This window comes from Bos mutus, chromosome 16, assembly GCF_027580195.1.
Source record: "Bos mutus isolate GX-2022 chromosome 16, NWIPB_WYAK_1.1, whole genome shotgun sequence".
Taxonomy (NCBI): Eukaryota; Metazoa; Chordata; class Mammalia; order Artiodactyla; family Bovidae; genus Bos; species Bos mutus.
In genome coordinates this window covers 46,990,530-47,007,455 of record NC_091632.1, presented here as the reverse complement: position 1 = coordinate 47,007,455, position 16,926 = coordinate 46,990,530, and the positions used below count along the sequence as shown (strand labels likewise).

Here is a 16,926-nt window from a genome sequence, read left to right as displayed (position 1 = left end):
AGCCACTGGTTCACCAGAGAAGTCCCTAAAATGGATTTTTATATAATCAATTATTTTAACAAAAGAGTCCACAAGTCTTGTGGACACAATGGAAAGTCCACAATGGAAAACTATTGTCCAGTACATGCAGTTACATCTAAGTGTGATAAATGTTTTACCCATCCATGCTAGAGGTGAAGGAAGACCCTGAAGACCACCCACACCAGTTAATATAATACATAGGACTGTGTAGCAGAGTATGATAGAGTAAAAATAACAAAAAAATTTCTTAAGTATATGAATGTAATAATAATTTTCAGTGAAATGTATATGTTTATGAAACTGCCTTCTGACAATCTCATAAATCAGCTTACTCTTTAAAAAGTTGGTGGAGGGCTGGAGGAGAGAGGCAAGCCGTTAGTCATCTTCTCATAGCTATTTTTGGTGGATATTTTAGGGGGTGAAAATTAAGAAAATATCACCGTATTGACATTCAAATTAAATACTATTTGTATGACACCGGAAAGATTTTTTTTTGGTCAAAGCTCATTTTGACCACACCTTTAAAATAATATAAAAAATATCTATTGTAAAAATGAAAGTTGTAACTACTTTCTTAAAGTGTATGTTCATGATTTTATTGTATTCTGGGGTTATTAAGACATACTGTGGATTCAAAGACAGTCATAATTATTTCATACAGAGTTTCTCTACTGCTAATCTGTTTTATTGTTGCACATTTAATAAAAGAATGGAGGTAGTCACTAATCAAGATATTTACATGTGAAATATATTAATAGATTGAAGTATTCTGTTTAAAATCTTACTCAGAAGTATTTGAAGAGTCATGTATATAGTTAAAGGGATATACATACAACAGATTAAGCAAATTGCTACAGTTTCTGTTTGCTTATTTTCTAGGTTACAGTACCTTTACCAGCATCCCAGCTTTCTTTGCCTAATTTTGGATCTACAGGGCAGCCTTTAATTGCTCTGCCTCAGACTCTTCAGCCCCCATTACAGCATACTGCCCCACAAGCACAGGCCCAGAGCATGAGTCGTACTGCACAAGTAAGCCAGCCTTTCAGGGGATTGATCCCTGCTGGAACACAGCATAGCATGATCGCAACCACAGGAAAAGTAAGTGAAGAGAAATGTATGCAGTTTTTTTGAGAATTTAAGGCCATGAGTTTAGATTTATGTATCTGTATAGTCTATAAAAATCAAGCTTCTTTCACTCCCCAAAAAATGTCAGGCTCAGTATACTTATTTTTTAATCCACTTACTATTAATGTGTTTAGGCCCTCTGTCTTTACCTTATAACAAAGAAATCATAAAATCTTGTTCTAAGGTTCTTTGCTCTATGCCAGATGAAATTATAGATAAAATACTAAACACAGCACTTTAATTTATGGAATTGCAAAAATGTTAAGTTTACTTTATGCTCTTCCTCAGATGTCTGAAATGGAACTAAAAGCCTTTGGAAGTGGCATTGATATAAAACCAGGCACTCCTCCAATCAGTGGCAGAAGCACCACACCAACATCTAGTCCTTTCCGGTAAAATGGGCATTTAAATTTGCTTATAGAATTTCCAAATAGCTGAGTAGCATGTTTCTGTTAGATACTTAATATGTCACTTTTCCTATAATAAGCATAAGACATTCTCATAGTTTTACCCACAGTGTTAAACTATTATTTAAGCTTAATTATAATAAGAATGTATTTGTTATACTCTGTTTTAAGGGGGAAAAAAATTTAACCCTGGGAAAATCAAGCTAGTATGCTTTCTCACATCTGCACTTCCATTCCCAGCATAATGTTTGGTATCTCCAGTAAATTTTCATCAACTACCAAGTATGATGAATCTACCAAAAGCCATGTCTCTAAAAACTAACAGCATTACTTACATGGCACTACTGTTACTGACCAGTGATGGCTTCTCTCCAAGGGCTACTTCCACAAGTCCGAACAGCCAGTCCAGCAAAATGAACAGCATTGTCTATCAGAAGCAGTTCCAGTCAGCCCCTGCCACTGTGAGAATGGCACAACCATTTCCTACACAGTTTGCACCCCAGGTGGGCAGATACAAATGAGAAATGAGTATTACTTACTTGCGAGTGATTGCTAATCTGGCTAATTCTCTGATTTTATAATCCTGCCATATTATAACCAGTTTAGAAACAGCTTTTAGTAAATTTATGACATTCAAATATATTCTGTACAATTTTTAGCTAGACACAAGTAGTAACCATATAGTTCTAAAGCAGACAATTGAAATATAGTCAAAAGATTCCCCACACAGCTCTAAAAATTTATTTCAGTCCCAAACCTTTTATCTTTTGAAGAAGCTGACTTTTCAGAGAAGGGTCCCAGTGCTTAACATTTTCTAGTTTAAAAGTTGGGGAGGGGGGTTTGGTTTTTGTTTTCTAAAGGTAACTATATGCAATTGATACAGAAATTCTAAAAGACATTCTAATATATGTGTAAACATGTTGGCTTCTCTTCCCTTCGCTAATCCTATGGAAGGACTAAAGTTGATAAGAACTCTCATATATTTGTTGATTAGTAGTATTTTCATTTATCTTCAGATTATAGTTGGTATATGTGCCTTTTCTGCAATTATATCTTTTTAAAAAGATATCCTATTTAATAGCTTTTCTATTTCCCCTTCAGAATTTGTAGCTGAAATGCTAGAACCAACTGAAGTGCCATAGCTTGCTTTGCCTAATTTTTGTCAGATTCTCCAAGCATGGAGAATGTTTCTTCTTGGTCCTGTAATAGAATGGCACAAACCCATACACTTCCTTTCACTGGCAGAATGGGCACAGATTTACTCTGGTATAAGCCAACCTAGTCTAGTTGGCAATTTTTTTTTTTTAACAGTTCAATGTTGTATGTTTTGTTTTTTTCACTCAGATTCTCTCTCAACCTAACCTGGTCCCTCCATTGGTAAGAGCCCCACATACTAACACCTTCCCAGCGCCTGTTCAGAGGCCACCAATGGCACTGGCCAGTCAGATGCCTCCTCCGCTGACCACAGGCCTCATGAGCCATGCTCGTTTGCCACATGTAGCCAGGGGTCCTTGTGGATCACTATCTGGAGTCAGAGGTAATCAGGCCCAGGCTGCGTTGAAGGCTGAACAAGACATGAAGGTTAGTACAGTGTTAACAGCCAACAGAGCACGAATCTGTCTCTGAACCATGTCTTACGATGCCTCTGGACCCGTAACTGCCTATCCAGGCATTCATTGTCTTAGCAGACTTGACCACACTAACTACTTTTGTTCATCACCACCTCCTTTTTTTAATTTAATTTTTTTTCTTCCTACTCCCCCCACCCCCCCCCCCACACACACACACACACTTTTCTTTTTCTTTTTTATGTTTTTATTTTTTGTTTGTTTCTTATTTTTGCAATTATAGTCAGCAAACAAGTTAACGTTTTAAACTCTGTGGCCAAATGAATTGTTTATAGAATAAATGTTTGAGATCTGAGTTTAGCTGCTATATTTTTTGGGAAGAGCAAATAAGTAATATGAATTATTACAGGCTTCCCCATTTTCTTTCTTTTTGGTTTTTCTTCCCTTCCCACCCCCACCCCCATCCCAAGATATAAATCATTGTTATGTGAAAACTCTGGAATGGGTAAGGCATGTTATCTTGATTTTTCTTCCTTCATGAGTCATCCAAGCATCCAAGTATAGTTTTCTTCTCAAACTGGTTTCATATCTTTTTTTTTTTTTTTTTGCCTGCCATTTGAGGCATCCGTATTCCACAACTGATTGTGTAGTTGTAGATGAAGAACTCAAAAAGCACTTTGGGATCCTTCATGATAAAAGGCACTGATAAACATGAGGTTTGCTAAATGCAGAAGGGTGCCTTGAGGAGTCTGTGTGGGGACAGTTCTTGCAGCATAAACTTAACCTGTCTGCCAGTACAGATAGCTGAATAATTTATTTGTTTCTATATTTACTTAGACTTGACTTTTAAAGTCTTAGTACTTCTGCCAATTTTGTCAGTATATATATCAGGCAAGATGAGAACAAAAAAAAGCTTACCGCTTTCAAATGGGAAATGTCCATAGTCACACTTTATTCTGAATTAGAAATATGTTTAGGACAATCCTGTTAGAAAATTCAGTTGATTCAGTAAAGTTTCTTTCTGGGTTGATGTCCCTTGTTTGTGATCCTGAATAATCAAATTTAAAGATTGCCCTGAAGTGAAACACTTGTTGAATGTTATCTGCTTTTATTAAGGCTGCGTACCTAGGATTTCCATCCATTTGTAACTATTAAAAATACTATATGTGTAGAAATCTTTGGAAACCATTTGGCCTTGGTTTCCAGTTCTGTTGCCTCCTTGCCACTTGATTTTCCTACATCCGCATGTTGGAAATTACATTAGAGCTTAATAATGGGGTGGAAAAGGATACAGATGTCATGAAATTGCTTCAGATCTTTGAATAGTACAGGTTACCTGTAGAACATGAAGAGCTTTTGTTATATGCAAGAGGTGTAGAAACTTTAGTCTTAATTGTGTATGTTATGGTGGTATAATTTACAGATTGACGTAAGTATATTCTTTGGGGGCACAGCGTCAATAAAACTAGGAAATTATTTTACCAGCTCAGAATGTGGTAGGAGCTATCAGAACTTAGTGATCAAGTGAAGTTGTAGTTACTAATTTCTGATGCTCTTCCCCTGCAGAAGAGAGCTGTGGGAAGAGGACTCAGCCACAAGACATTTGGTCCTAGGTGTTGGTAATGCCACAATATAAGTGCTTCCTTTTCATTTTATTGTAGACCACATATTGATAAATAGAAGTTTTAAGTATTACATATATATGTTTTCAAATTTGCAAGCAGACTCCCTAAATAAAATTTGATATCAATAAGTTTTTTACAGAAAAGATACAAACCAACAGCAATTTATATTTTATTGTTTTTTTACAAGGGCAAACTTTGGAAAGATGGTGGGAGGTGGTCCTATTCTTTTCAGTTTTTGTTTTGTTTTGTTTTGTTTTGAATCACATGGAATGTTTTCAAAAATAGGAAGAAATCTATCCATTAAAAGCTGACAGATCAATGAGGTACTTTGGGGCCAAACCAACGTGGGGAAAACTGATTTGTGATTGGTAAAAAGATTTGAACTGAGATTGATTGACAGGCTTTGGTTATACTGCAGCATTTTCAGTTGTTGTTTCTCATTTTTTAAGGCAAAGCAGAGAGCAGAGGTTCTTCAGTCCACGCAACGGTTCTTCTCTGAACAGCAACAGAACAAACAGATAGGAGGCAAAGCCCAGAAAGTGGACAGTGACTCAAGTAAACCTCCTGAAACCCTGACCGACCCTCCTGGTGTCTGTCAGGAAAAAGTAGAAGAAAAGCCACCCCCTGCACCCACCATAGCCACCAAACCTATTAGAACTGGACCAATCAAACCTCAGGCGATCAAAACCGAAGAAACAAAATCTTAAAGGCTGTGGGTTATTGCAGGGGGAAGGGGAAGGGAGAGGGGAAAGAGGGAGAATGAAGTTAGACAATGCCGTCAGCCAAAGGGGCAAAGTGGTCTCTGACACTATCCCGTCCAGAGCCTGGAGGTGCACAAGGGACATAGGAGCGATTTACACTGACACGCAGCTGCTGCACCCGTAAATGAGGCTTTGCCAGCTTGCACCTACTGTATAACATGCACTCTGTTGACGGCCATGCATCTTCAGTCAGAATTTGTATGTGAATACGTGCACACATTCCTGAGTGCATATAATGTAGAACTAAAATCCTTATGGTTAGATGAAACACCAGAAATATGAGGGAAATAACACCACAGAGGAATAGCTCAGCCTGAACAAAGTGATGGTCCCAGCTAAGACATCAGATGTGGTTTCTGTGCTCCCTCTTGTTCTTGGAATATGGTTAGAGCATTTATGGGCTTGGTGGTGAAGAACAGAAGATAACTGGTGCTGGATAGAGGAGCCTTATTTTTTATTATGGCAGCTTGCTATTTTTGTAACATGGTGATTGAGTTGAACACAATCAAAGTACAGTAACTGATCTCCCCTTCTTCCTGGATGAGTGAGCAGATGATGAAATACTGACGTCAACATCCTTGAACATACCCAAGTGGGCAGTGTTTGGCTACTGCTTCTGTTTGAAATGATGCTGTGTTTTGGTTGTGGCCCAAAGCTTTGAAGTGCTACTTGGCATCTCCTTTCTTCCGTGAAGCTCTTAACCATTCAGACATGACGGAGTTGGTCAAATACTACTTAGGTTGAGTCCTGCTTGCCTCTCCTCAGTCATCTTTGTATGAATCCAATGGTTGGTTTTTGTTTATTTTTTTAAACGGTTTTTAGCTGATGTTCATGAAGAGCAGTGAGTACCTAGAACTATGCCAATGAAGAAAGGAAATCCTATCTAAGAAGGTGCATTTCTGTACCAGAGCTGTGTCATAACCATCCTTTGGGCCCTCTGCTGGAAAGTAGAATCAAGTCTCAAATAATGCCTTTTTAATTATATCCTCTAGTATTATAGATGTAGGACAGTACTGTATCATACCTCTGTGAATGTAAAATATCTTGTACCTGCTTTATGATATGTAGTAGTGACTGTGCTTTATCAGATCTGTTTTTAATGACGTTATTCTAGAATGTTTTCTTTCCAGATGATGATTGAGAAACGTAATTAAAAAATGGTGCCAGGTACCACAACAGTAACAGAACTTAGCTGTTTTCTGAGGTTTTGGTTTTTTACTTTTTTTTTTTTTAATGGAGTGTGCTGGATGTCTCTATAATTTTGTTCAGATGACTGCAGAACTTGGAAAAGCTGTTGCTGCTATTGATGCATAACATACTGCTATTGGTCTTTTTATATAAATAAATAAATCTATATATATATATACATATATATATATAATTTGAATTTTTGGAAACTTTAGCTGTGCTGTCAACTTTGGAAAAAGTATCCCAGTTGTACCGTGTTGGGTTGGCATTGTACAGAAATTAACAGCCATATTGGTCTAGAAACGTTAAACATAATTTTTTCCATTTGTACAGGGGTAACACACTGTATTAAATATGTAAGGTCTTATCTACATGGGTTTGATTACAGAAACTAATAAAGTATTCTCTAAATAATGAGTCTTGGAGCTTCCTATCCATTCCTAAAATCTGAAGTAAGAGTACATTATGCTCTAGGGGGAAAAAATGCCACCCCAAAACTTGATTTCTGACTTTGAAGAACTATAAAGCTTATTCAGTCAAAGTAAAGACTGTCTTTTGAGGATAGTATGTATGGCCCCTGTTCTCGAGGTAGCCATGTTCATTTGAAAACAGTCTGTCAAGGAAGAGGAGAGTCGTCTTTCTTGGTGTTGTAAACTGCTGAATGTAGACAATAGAATCACCATTCTTCTGGCTGGAAATGGAGGGACCCAAAATAAATCTTAGTAAAGCTTGGGCAAGACTCACTAATTTACTCCATATTCCAACATAGAATTACTCCAAAGAATTATTGTCAAAAACACACACATTTCCCTGGACAGAGAAATATCAAAGGAGAAGGATATTTTACATGAACTAGAGTTTAAGCAAGAGATGAGGCTTTGATATAATTTAGTCAGTTGATCAAGTACATATATGTGTCATGTGCTGGGAATGTAGAAGACGGTTCTTACCTGAGTGTAGTCTAGTGGTGGCTTGAAGTCTTGCAGGTTGCCGTCACTGATACCTGACCTCTATTTCCTGGGACCATTTTCCAGTCACTCTGTCTTCCCCCTGATCCTACTGCTTAACTTGATTGTATGATTAAAACCTAAAATTGTTTGGGTAATACTAATTGATTTATTGACACGCTAGCTAATAAGTAGATTTATATGTAAGTTTTGGTCTTAGCTGGTTTCTGAGCAAAAAAAGCAAAGTCAACAATTTATTCACCTGAAATGAAAAGGGAGCTCCCAAATAAATGCATTAGTATTCAGTGGAGAATTAAAGGAAGGAAGTTTAATTAATCAGGCTTGAGATTCCAGATGAGAAAGTCCTAGGTTCAAGGATGATGTAGAGGGACAGAAAGAGGATGGATCAATGTATTCTTTCTCTTTTTTTACCAAGAGATGTGCTCAGTTGTGTCCAACTATTTGTGGCCTCATGGGAACTGTAGCCTACTAGGATCCCCTGTCCAGGGGATTCTCCAGGCAAGAATACTGGAGTGAGTTGCCATTTCCTACTACAGGGGATCTTCCCAACGCAAGAATCAAAACCACTTTCCACATCTCCTGCATTGGCTGGTGGGTTCTTTATACCACTTAAACCACCTGGGAAGCCCTTGCCAATAGGGGGTGTTCAATTTCAAGTCTCGGGGGGGAAAACAACTACTCATAGATATTACCAACTTTCCTTCCTCAGCAGCCCAGAATGACGTGGTTCAGGTGCTGCTTTTTTTTTTTTAAACCTTCCTGCCAAAGGTACATTAGGTATAATTAAGGAGAATAGAATGGCCAAGTAGGCCTCCCACACAAAGCAGTCACTTTCTTAACCGTAGGGAAAGGCACATGGGTACTCATATGTATTCCAGGAACATCCAAAAAAAGCACCAAGGCAGAAGTCACGATCTTTTTATAACTTGGTAGTGTTTTCAGTCAGTAAGTCATGTCCAACTCTGTGACCATATGCACCGCAGCACGCCAGACTTCACTGTCCTTCACTATCCTTGGAGTTGCTCAAACTCCTATTCATTGAGTTGGTGATGCCATCCAACCATCTCATCCTCTTGTCACCCACTTCTGCCTTCAATCTTTGTCAACTCAGGATCTTTCCCAATGAGTCAGCTCTTCCCATCAGGTGGTGAACGTATTGGAGCGTCATCATCAGTGCTTTCAATGAATATTCAGGACTGATCTCCTTTAGTATTGACTAGTTTGATGTCCTTGCTGTCCAAGGGACTCTCAAGCACCACAGTTTGAAAGCATCAATTTGGTGCTCAGCCTCCTTTATGGTCCAACTCTTAAATCCATACAAGACTACTGGGAAAACCATAGCTTTGATTATAGGATCTTTGTCGGCAAAGTGATGTCTCTGCTTTATAATACACTATCTAGGTTTATCATAGCTTTTCTTCCAAGAAACAAGCATCTTTTAATTTCATGGCTGCAGTCACCGTCTGCAGTGATTCTGTAAGCCCAGGAAAATAAAGTCTGCCACTGTTGCCATTTTTCCCCCATTTATTTGCCATGAAGTGATGGGACCAGATGCTATGATTTTTGTTTTTTGAATGTTGAGTTTTAAACCAGCTTTTTCACTCTCCTCTTTTACCTTCATCAAGAGGGTCTTTAATTCCTCTTCACTTTCTGCCATTAGGATAGAATCTGCAATATTTTGGCCACCTGACGTGAAGAACTGATTCATTGGAAAAGACCCTAATGCTGGGAAAGATTAAAGGCAGTAGGGGAAGGGGACGATAGAGGATGAGATGGTTGGATGGCATCACCGACTGGATGGACATGAGTTTGAGCAAGTTCCAGGAGTTGGTGATGGACAGGGAAGACTGGTATGCTGCAGTCCATGGGGTCGCAAAGAGAGCCATGACTGAGTGACTGAACTGATCTGCATATCTGAGGTTGTTGATACTTGTCCCAGCAGTCTTGATTCCAGTTTGTGCTTCAGCCAGCCAGACATTTTGCATGATGTTCTCTGCATTTAAGTTAAATAAGCAGGGTGACAATATACAGCCTTGACGTACTCCTTTCCCACTTTTGAACCAGTCTGTTCCATGTTTGGTTCTAACTGTTGCTTCTTGACCTGCATACAAGTTTCTCAGGAGGTAAGTAAGGTGATCTGATATTCCCATCTCTTTAGGAACTTTCCAGTTTGTTGTGATCCACACAAAGGCTTTAGGGTAGTCAATGAAGCAGAAGTAGATGTTTTTCTGGAATTTTCTTTTTGTATGATCCAACAGATGTTGGCAATTTGATCTCTAGTTTCTCTGCCTTTTCTAAATCCGGCTTGAACATCTGGAAGTTCTCGGTTCACATACTGTTGAAGCCTGGCTTGGAGAATTTTGAGCATTACTTTGCTAGCGTGTGAGATGAGTACAATTGTGACGTAGTTTGAACATCCTTTGGCATTGCCTTTCTTTGGAATTGGAATGAAAACCAACCTCAGTCTTGTGGCCATTGCTGAGTTTTCCAAATTTGCTGGCATATTGAGTGAAGAACTTTAACATCATCTTTTAGAACTTGAAATAGCTCAGCTGGAATTTCATCACCTCTACTAGCTTTGGTCGTAGTAATGTTTCTTAAGGCCTGCTTGACTTCACACTCCAGGAAGTGTGTGTGTGTGTGGACTTCACACTCCACACGCTGTAGGTAAGTGATCACACCATCATGGTTATCCAGGTCATTAAGACCTTTTTTGTACAGTTCTGTATATTCTTTACATTTCTTCTTACTCTCTTCTGTTAGATCCTTGCCATTTCTGTGATTTATTGTGCCCGTCTTTGCAAGAAATGTTCCCTTGGTATCTGTAATTTTCTTGAAGAGCTCTGTAGTCTTTCCCATTCTGTTGTTTTCCTCTGTTTCTCTGCATTGTTCACCTAAGGAGGCTTTCTTATCTCTCTGTGCTATTCTTTGGAACTCGGCCTTCCCCTTCTTTGTTTTTCTCTTCTCAGCTATTTGCAAAGCTGGGAGATACCCTTGGTCTATGTTCCACACGACTAAGGGAGCCTAAGAGAAGTTTCAGTGCCCTTGTTGTAAAGTTAGTAATAATATTGATAGTTGTACATTTTTCTATTATGTTACAGAGAATACATATTCTCGTGTTCTGTTTTGTGAGTGGGAAACTGTAGTCATGGAATTTGTGAGGAAAAGCTTACATTCGTGGTAGTACATGAGGGGCAGTATACATATATATTCATATTCATCCTGGGTTTTATATATATATATACACACACACATACACATATATACGGATATGTTTATATAGACATGCATTTAAATAGTTAAGACCAAAACAGGGCTAAATTAGGGATTTTTGCAAATACTTTCTTGATCCTCACAACTGCCCTGGGAGAGAGTATTGCTTCTTTATTGTAACTGCAATATACTTGATTTATAGTGTTAATTTCTGCAATACAGCAAAGTGATTCATTTATACACATATGTATTATTTTCCATTATGTTTTATCAGAGGATATTGAATATAGTTTCATATGCTGTACAATAGGACTTCATTGTTTATCCATTCTTTATATTATACAATGGTTTGTATCTGCTAACCCCAAACTCCAGACCCCTCTTTCCCCATCCTCCTCCCCCTTGGCAACCACAGTCTGTTCTCTGTGTCTGTGAGTCTGTTTCATAGACAGTTCATTTGTATCATATCTGAGATTAGAGTGATATATGGTATTTATCTTTGTCTGACTGACTTAGTGTGGCCATCTCTGTCCATCCGTGTTGTTGCAGATGGCATTATTTCATTCTTCTCTCTGGCTAAGTAGTATTCCATTGTGTGTGTGTGTACACGTGCACACACGCACCCATCTTTATCCTTCCCCTGTCGGTGGGCCTTTAGGTTGCTTCCATGTCTTGGTTATTATGAATAGTGGTGCTATGAATATTACTCCTCTTACAGGTAGAAAAACCTAGCCTCATAAAAGCTAAAATTACTTGCTCAGTATCATTTGGCTCAAAACTGAGAGTCATGAAATCAATCAACCACTTTTATTTGAAAGCCAAAGCACCTGCCTCCTCAGCAGAAGTGCTGAGTCATCAGGAAGGAGGGGAAATCAGTCATCATGCTGCTGGGAGGAGGGGAGGACATGAATTAGTTTTTAGAATGTCAATAGCTAACAGGTTGAGATGTCTTGCTTTCTGGCCTCTGTGCTTCCTCATTGCACATGTGGCTCAAGTCCCTTCCCCTGTTCTGCATTCAAGACCCGTCTCCTCCCTGCAACATCTTGGGGATTTCTCATCAAGGTCACAGGGAACACCTGTGTCAGCTGTTACCTTCGAAGGGCACGAATCAATCTACCAACACAAGCTGAGAAAGATTGACTACAAGAGGATAAAAGCCCAGGAGGCAGTTGGCAGCAGTGAGCTGGTTTGGGCCTTTTCCTTCATGGAGGCTGTGGAGTAACTGATGGATGAACAGTCTGTGCAGAATAAGGGTGTTTCTTTAAAGACCACGAGCTGAGGTGTGGAAGGGGTCATATCCTAAGCTGATCTGACATCAAAGGTGAGTCTCTTGGGCTTCCTCCTGAGAACAGACTTTTGCAGACGGAACGTCAGGCTGGTGAGTTCAGGCCCTTGCAACTCCTCTTCTGAGAACAGCCATGTCACCTCAAGAGTGTGACCGGGTGTCCAGGAATGGAGATTCACTTCTTATTCCTTTGGAAATGACTTGGCACCGAGGCAGAACTGGAGAGTCGCCGGGCTCTGCAGTGGCGTCTTTGAAGCCAGACTGACCTGAGGTTCGGACTGTAGCTCTGTGCCCTGGGGGAAGCTGCCTAACTGCTCTGTTGCTGTTTCCTCATCAAGCTCTTCAGTAGGGATCATAATAACTTACATTGCAGTTACTGTGGTTATCAAATGAGATACTGTAAAAGGATATCCCACAATGTCTGACTGTTAAGAGCTCCCACTGCTGCTGCTTCTCTTCTCAATATCAAGCCTCCAGTGCCTTTGAACAAGTAGCCTTGTCAACCCCGTGTCCCCTGTTTTTCCGGCTGTGCTGGGCCTTCGTCGCTGAGTGGGCTGCTCGTTGCAGTGGCTTCTCTCGTTGCGGGGCACCGCCTCTAGGGTTCGACGGCTTCAGTAGCTGTGGTGCACAAACTTAGTTGCTCCGTGGTATGTGGGATGTTCCCGGATCAGGGATCAAACCCGTGTCTCCTGCATTGGCAGGCGGATTCTTTGCCACTGAGTCCCAGAGAAGCCCCCTCTTCCTGTTCTTTAGAAGTGTTCCAGGAAGAGGGCTCTGTGTGCCTCAGTGATGCCAAACAGCCCTGTGAAGGAAGGGCTGTGAGGGAGTGGTGCTCGCTACAGGGGAAGCAGCCAGGACAGGGCCCAGCTGTGCAACCCCGGGAAAGACAGTTTACCTCTCTGGGCCTCTGTTTCCTCAGCTGTTCCCTTGGGGGAGCCATAGCTGCCCTCGGTTTCCATATCACCAGGTTGGGGTAATAATACCGGCTGTATCTAATTGTGGGGAGGCCTGGCTCTTCCCCAGGGCAGGCATTGAAATGAGAAGATGGCTGCCTCAGGACAGGGGTGGGGCAGGGAGTGGGAGAGGGGTGGGCTGTGGAGGAACCCACTGAGAAAACAGGCAGGGAGAGTCCTCTGCAAACCCTGCCATGCTGGACCCAGACACAGCTGTTTTGATCCCTGAAGCAGGTTTGCTGGTGCTTTTGTTTTAGATTCACAGGTGTCAGTGAATCTCAACCCTCTGAGTGCAAAGCCATGGCTGGGAAAGGCTCCACGGGCTACAGCATTAACCTCCCCTACAGAGACCTGGCCTCCGAGGTGATGAGGCGCAGGATCACCATGACCAGGAGGTACTCCTGGGATCTGTGGTGGGGGCTGGGATGGGGCACACATGCTGATGCACGCCAAAGGCCAAGGACTGCCTCTAGATTCAGGTTTATGTAAAGGCATCCATCTATTGCAGCAGGGCAGAATTTATGGATGAGAAAACACTTTGTCACCCACAGTGGGAAGCAGACCTGTGTCACGTGGTCCTTCAGTAGACAATGATAAGGGTACTGGGATTGACTTCAGATCAGTGGCTCTTGACTGAGGGGTGAGGATCACTTTGACAACAACTTTGAAGTTTTGATGTGCCCTCCCAATATAAAAATGTATGTTGCTGCAAGATTTGGGGACAGCATGGATGCCAAGAAGCTCTTTCTCTCTCCCAAGTAGATGGTCAGCTCCCTGTAAGGCAAGAACTATTTGTCTCCTTCACCACTCTATGCCTGATGCTCAGGACTGGCCTAGCACGCCCTTAGATAGGAGAGACCTCAGCAGGTTGTCTGGCCCACAGAAGAGAGTTTGCCTGCCTTGAAGTAGCTAGCTGCCTGAGCTGCATGTTGGAGTTCTCAAAAAGTCCACCATCTGACAACCTTCCCTGGATGGTATGGTCAGTGGATAAAATACAGGATGCCTAGTTAAATTTGAATTTTAGGTGAACAACAGAAGGAGTTTTTTGGGTCTAACTTAATCTGTGTGATTTGTGATATATTTACAGTAAAAGAGAACTCCCAGGTGACTCAGTGGTAAAGAATCCTCCTGCCAATGGAGGAGACACGGGTTTGATTCCTGGGTTAGAAAGATCCCCTGGAGGAGGAAATGGCAACCCACTCCAGTATTCTTGCCTGGGAAATCTCGCGGACGGAGAAGCCTGGTGGGCTACAGTCCATGGGGTCACAAAGAGTTGGACACAACTGAGCACACACATAAATACAGTAAAAAATGTTAGTTGTTTATTTGAAATTTACTTGGACAACCTACATTTTACTTTGCTAAATCTGGCAAGCCTACAATATCCACAGTAGGCTGTTCTGTCTCCTCTCTGGTCTGAAATCCCCAGATCCAGTAGGATGCCCAAGACATCTCATATATAAAGGTTTATAACAAAAACATTAGGACTTCAATTTCTATGAAAACTGAGCTCTTTTGAAGTTAATGTTTGACTTGACTTGATGCTGTACCTTCGCTGTGTGTCAGGAGGTCATGTGTAGATTCTGGGACTATCCCCATGGAAGGATGGGAGATAAAAAGCTGGAGGAAGTCCAGCGCTATTGGCCTGCTTCACTCACTTGCAGCACATGCTAGCATGTTGCAATTTGGGTGTTTCTGTGATTTTAAAGTTATAGCATCTAGTCTCAATGAATGTAACCCTCAGTAGAGACAAGTGGCCTAACATAAATTTCTGCCAAGAAACCTGGGTTGAAATAATTCTAATAATTCAAATATGGGTAAACAACAATCAGCAGGGCTGACACTTTTGAGTTCTTTGGATATAGTATGAGCTTTAAAATGGTGATTTTATAAAACCTGAAAAAATTGGCCAAAAGTAAAAAATTTGAAATAGGGATCTCCATCCAGTTTGTTCACAGTGTTTCTTGACTTCAGTGTTTATTGGAATGTAAGATTTTAGTGAATTGATTTTAAAAATCATATACAATTTCTTAGTTATCATAGATATGGAAGTGTTAAGGGCTTCTCAGATGGTACAGTGGTAAGGAATCCACCTGCCAAGCAGGAGATGCAGGTTCAATCTCTGGGTTGGGAAGATCCCCTGAAGAAGGAAATGGCAACCCACTCTAGTATTCTTGCCTGGGAAATCCCATGGACAGAGGAGCCTGGTGGGCTATGGTCCATGGGGTCACGAAGAGTCAGACACGACTGAGCAATACCCCCTATCATGGAGGTGTTACATTTTACTGATGGGGTTACATGGCAAATTTGACCTGACTGATTAGACTGTGAGAGTGGGCATTGTCTCCAGGGGGTTGTGGTCACTGTACGTTAACATCCACTCAAGAATAAAGAGGTTTCACAGTTCTGGGGCCTCTCCTGGCTTCCTTCCCTGTTACCCCCTCCCCCATTACCCCACACCCCCTCAGCAACATTAGGGATCAGCTCTGACTAGGAGATGCAGCACTGAGCTTGTGGTCAAGAGAGATCTGAGTTTGGATTCCAGTTCTGTCTTATACTGGCCACATGACCTGAGTGAATCACCTGTCTCAGCTTCCTCAGCAAAAAAAAACTAGTAGGAGTGAGCTGCCACTGAGAATCTAAATGTAGTTAGTTTCTAGTTAATTTCCAAGTCCTAAACCATAGCAGGTACAGAACTGTTAAATCTGAATCTTGAATCACTTGACTGGCTATTCCCTTGAAGGCAGGGTTTGCCAAGCCCTGAGTAGAACGGAGATGCATGGTGCATTCTAGCAGAAGGGGAGGAGAACCCAGCAGACTGGGTGTGGGGCAGGGAAGGGGTGTATACAGGGTGGAGTGAGGCCTGGGCATAAAGGAGAGCTGAAGTGAGCCTAGGCTGAACTGGCCAGAGAATGAAAGTGGAAGTCATTCAGTTGTGTCCGACTCTTTGAGATCTCGTGGACTGTAGCCCGCCAGGCTCCTCTGTCCATGGAATTCTCCAGGCAAGAATACTGGAGTGGGTTGCCATGTCCTCCTCCAGGGGATCTTCCCAACCCAGGGACCAAACTCAGGTAGCCAGATGCAAATAAAATCTTGAGAGAGAGAGCCTACCCTAGAGAAACTACAGAGAGCTGGCTGGTAGAGGTGAACCCCAGCTACGTTGGTTCCGTGGGACCAGAGGAGATGGTTCAATTCTCTTTTTGAGAAGAAATGACATGCAAAGTGTAAATAGAGAGTATGTCATTTTAGGTAAGGCAGGATGTCATCTAAAATGCTGAATGTTCTCTTTAGGGGCTGGGACCTGGGTGTTCTTTTTTCCTTCTTTTTAAAAATCCCGGTTTTATTTAAATGACATTCAGTGTGCCTTTCCTCCCAGAGAAGAAAGATTTACCAAGCAAAGTGATGACGCTGGGGAAATACCCTCAGATGTGGAATCCAGACAAGCCCTCCCGAGTGCAGCTAGCCCCAAAGTACCCCCAGCCCCACCTCCCTCTCCAGCTGAAGACTTCCTAAGCACCTAAAACATCCGTCATTTTGAACTGGACTTTGACAGAAAACTCCAGAAAACTGTTTCTGCGAAGTCATTGGGGTTGGTTTTGAAGAATGTCTTGGCAAATCTTTATTCTTTCTTTCCCAGTTTTCTTCAACCACCATTGAACACTGTTTACCCTTCCTCGTGCACTTAATCTTTGGTCTCAAGCCAAATGATGTTCATATTCAGTAGTCAATTTTTGTTGTGCTAGAGAACAGTTATGGTAGTCAGTTGTATTTGAATTAAAAAAAAAAAGTGACCAGGCCTCCAATGTTTGTTA

At 41.2% G+C, this 16,926-nt stretch overlaps 1 protein-coding gene across 14 annotated transcripts in view; it reads left to right on the top strand.

Annotated features, from left to right (window-relative positions):
• Positions 1-7,117, top strand: part of PRRC2C (proline rich coiled-coil 2C) — a 95,334-nt gene extending 88,217 nt beyond the window's left edge. For 7 of the 14 annotated variants that reach the window (XM_070385296.1, XM_070385298.1, XM_070385295.1 and 4 more), the window contains 5 exons: positions 901-1,119; positions 1,435-1,538; positions 1,930-2,056; positions 2,898-3,134; positions 5,196-7,117. In XM_070385296.1, the coding sequence (XP_070241397.1) occupies positions 901-1,119; positions 1,435-1,538; positions 1,930-2,056; positions 2,898-3,134; positions 5,196-5,453 (945 nt within the window). In that variant the 3' untranslated portion in view covers positions 5,454-7,117. Of the gene's footprint in view, positions 1-900; positions 1,120-1,434; positions 1,539-1,793; positions 2,057-2,897; positions 3,135-4,687; positions 4,741-5,195 lie in introns of those variants that run through there. The other 7 variants (XM_005902401.2, XM_005902400.3, XM_070385301.1 and 4 more) reach the window with 5 other exon arrangements.
• Positions 7,118-16,926: the final 9,809 nt, after the last annotated feature.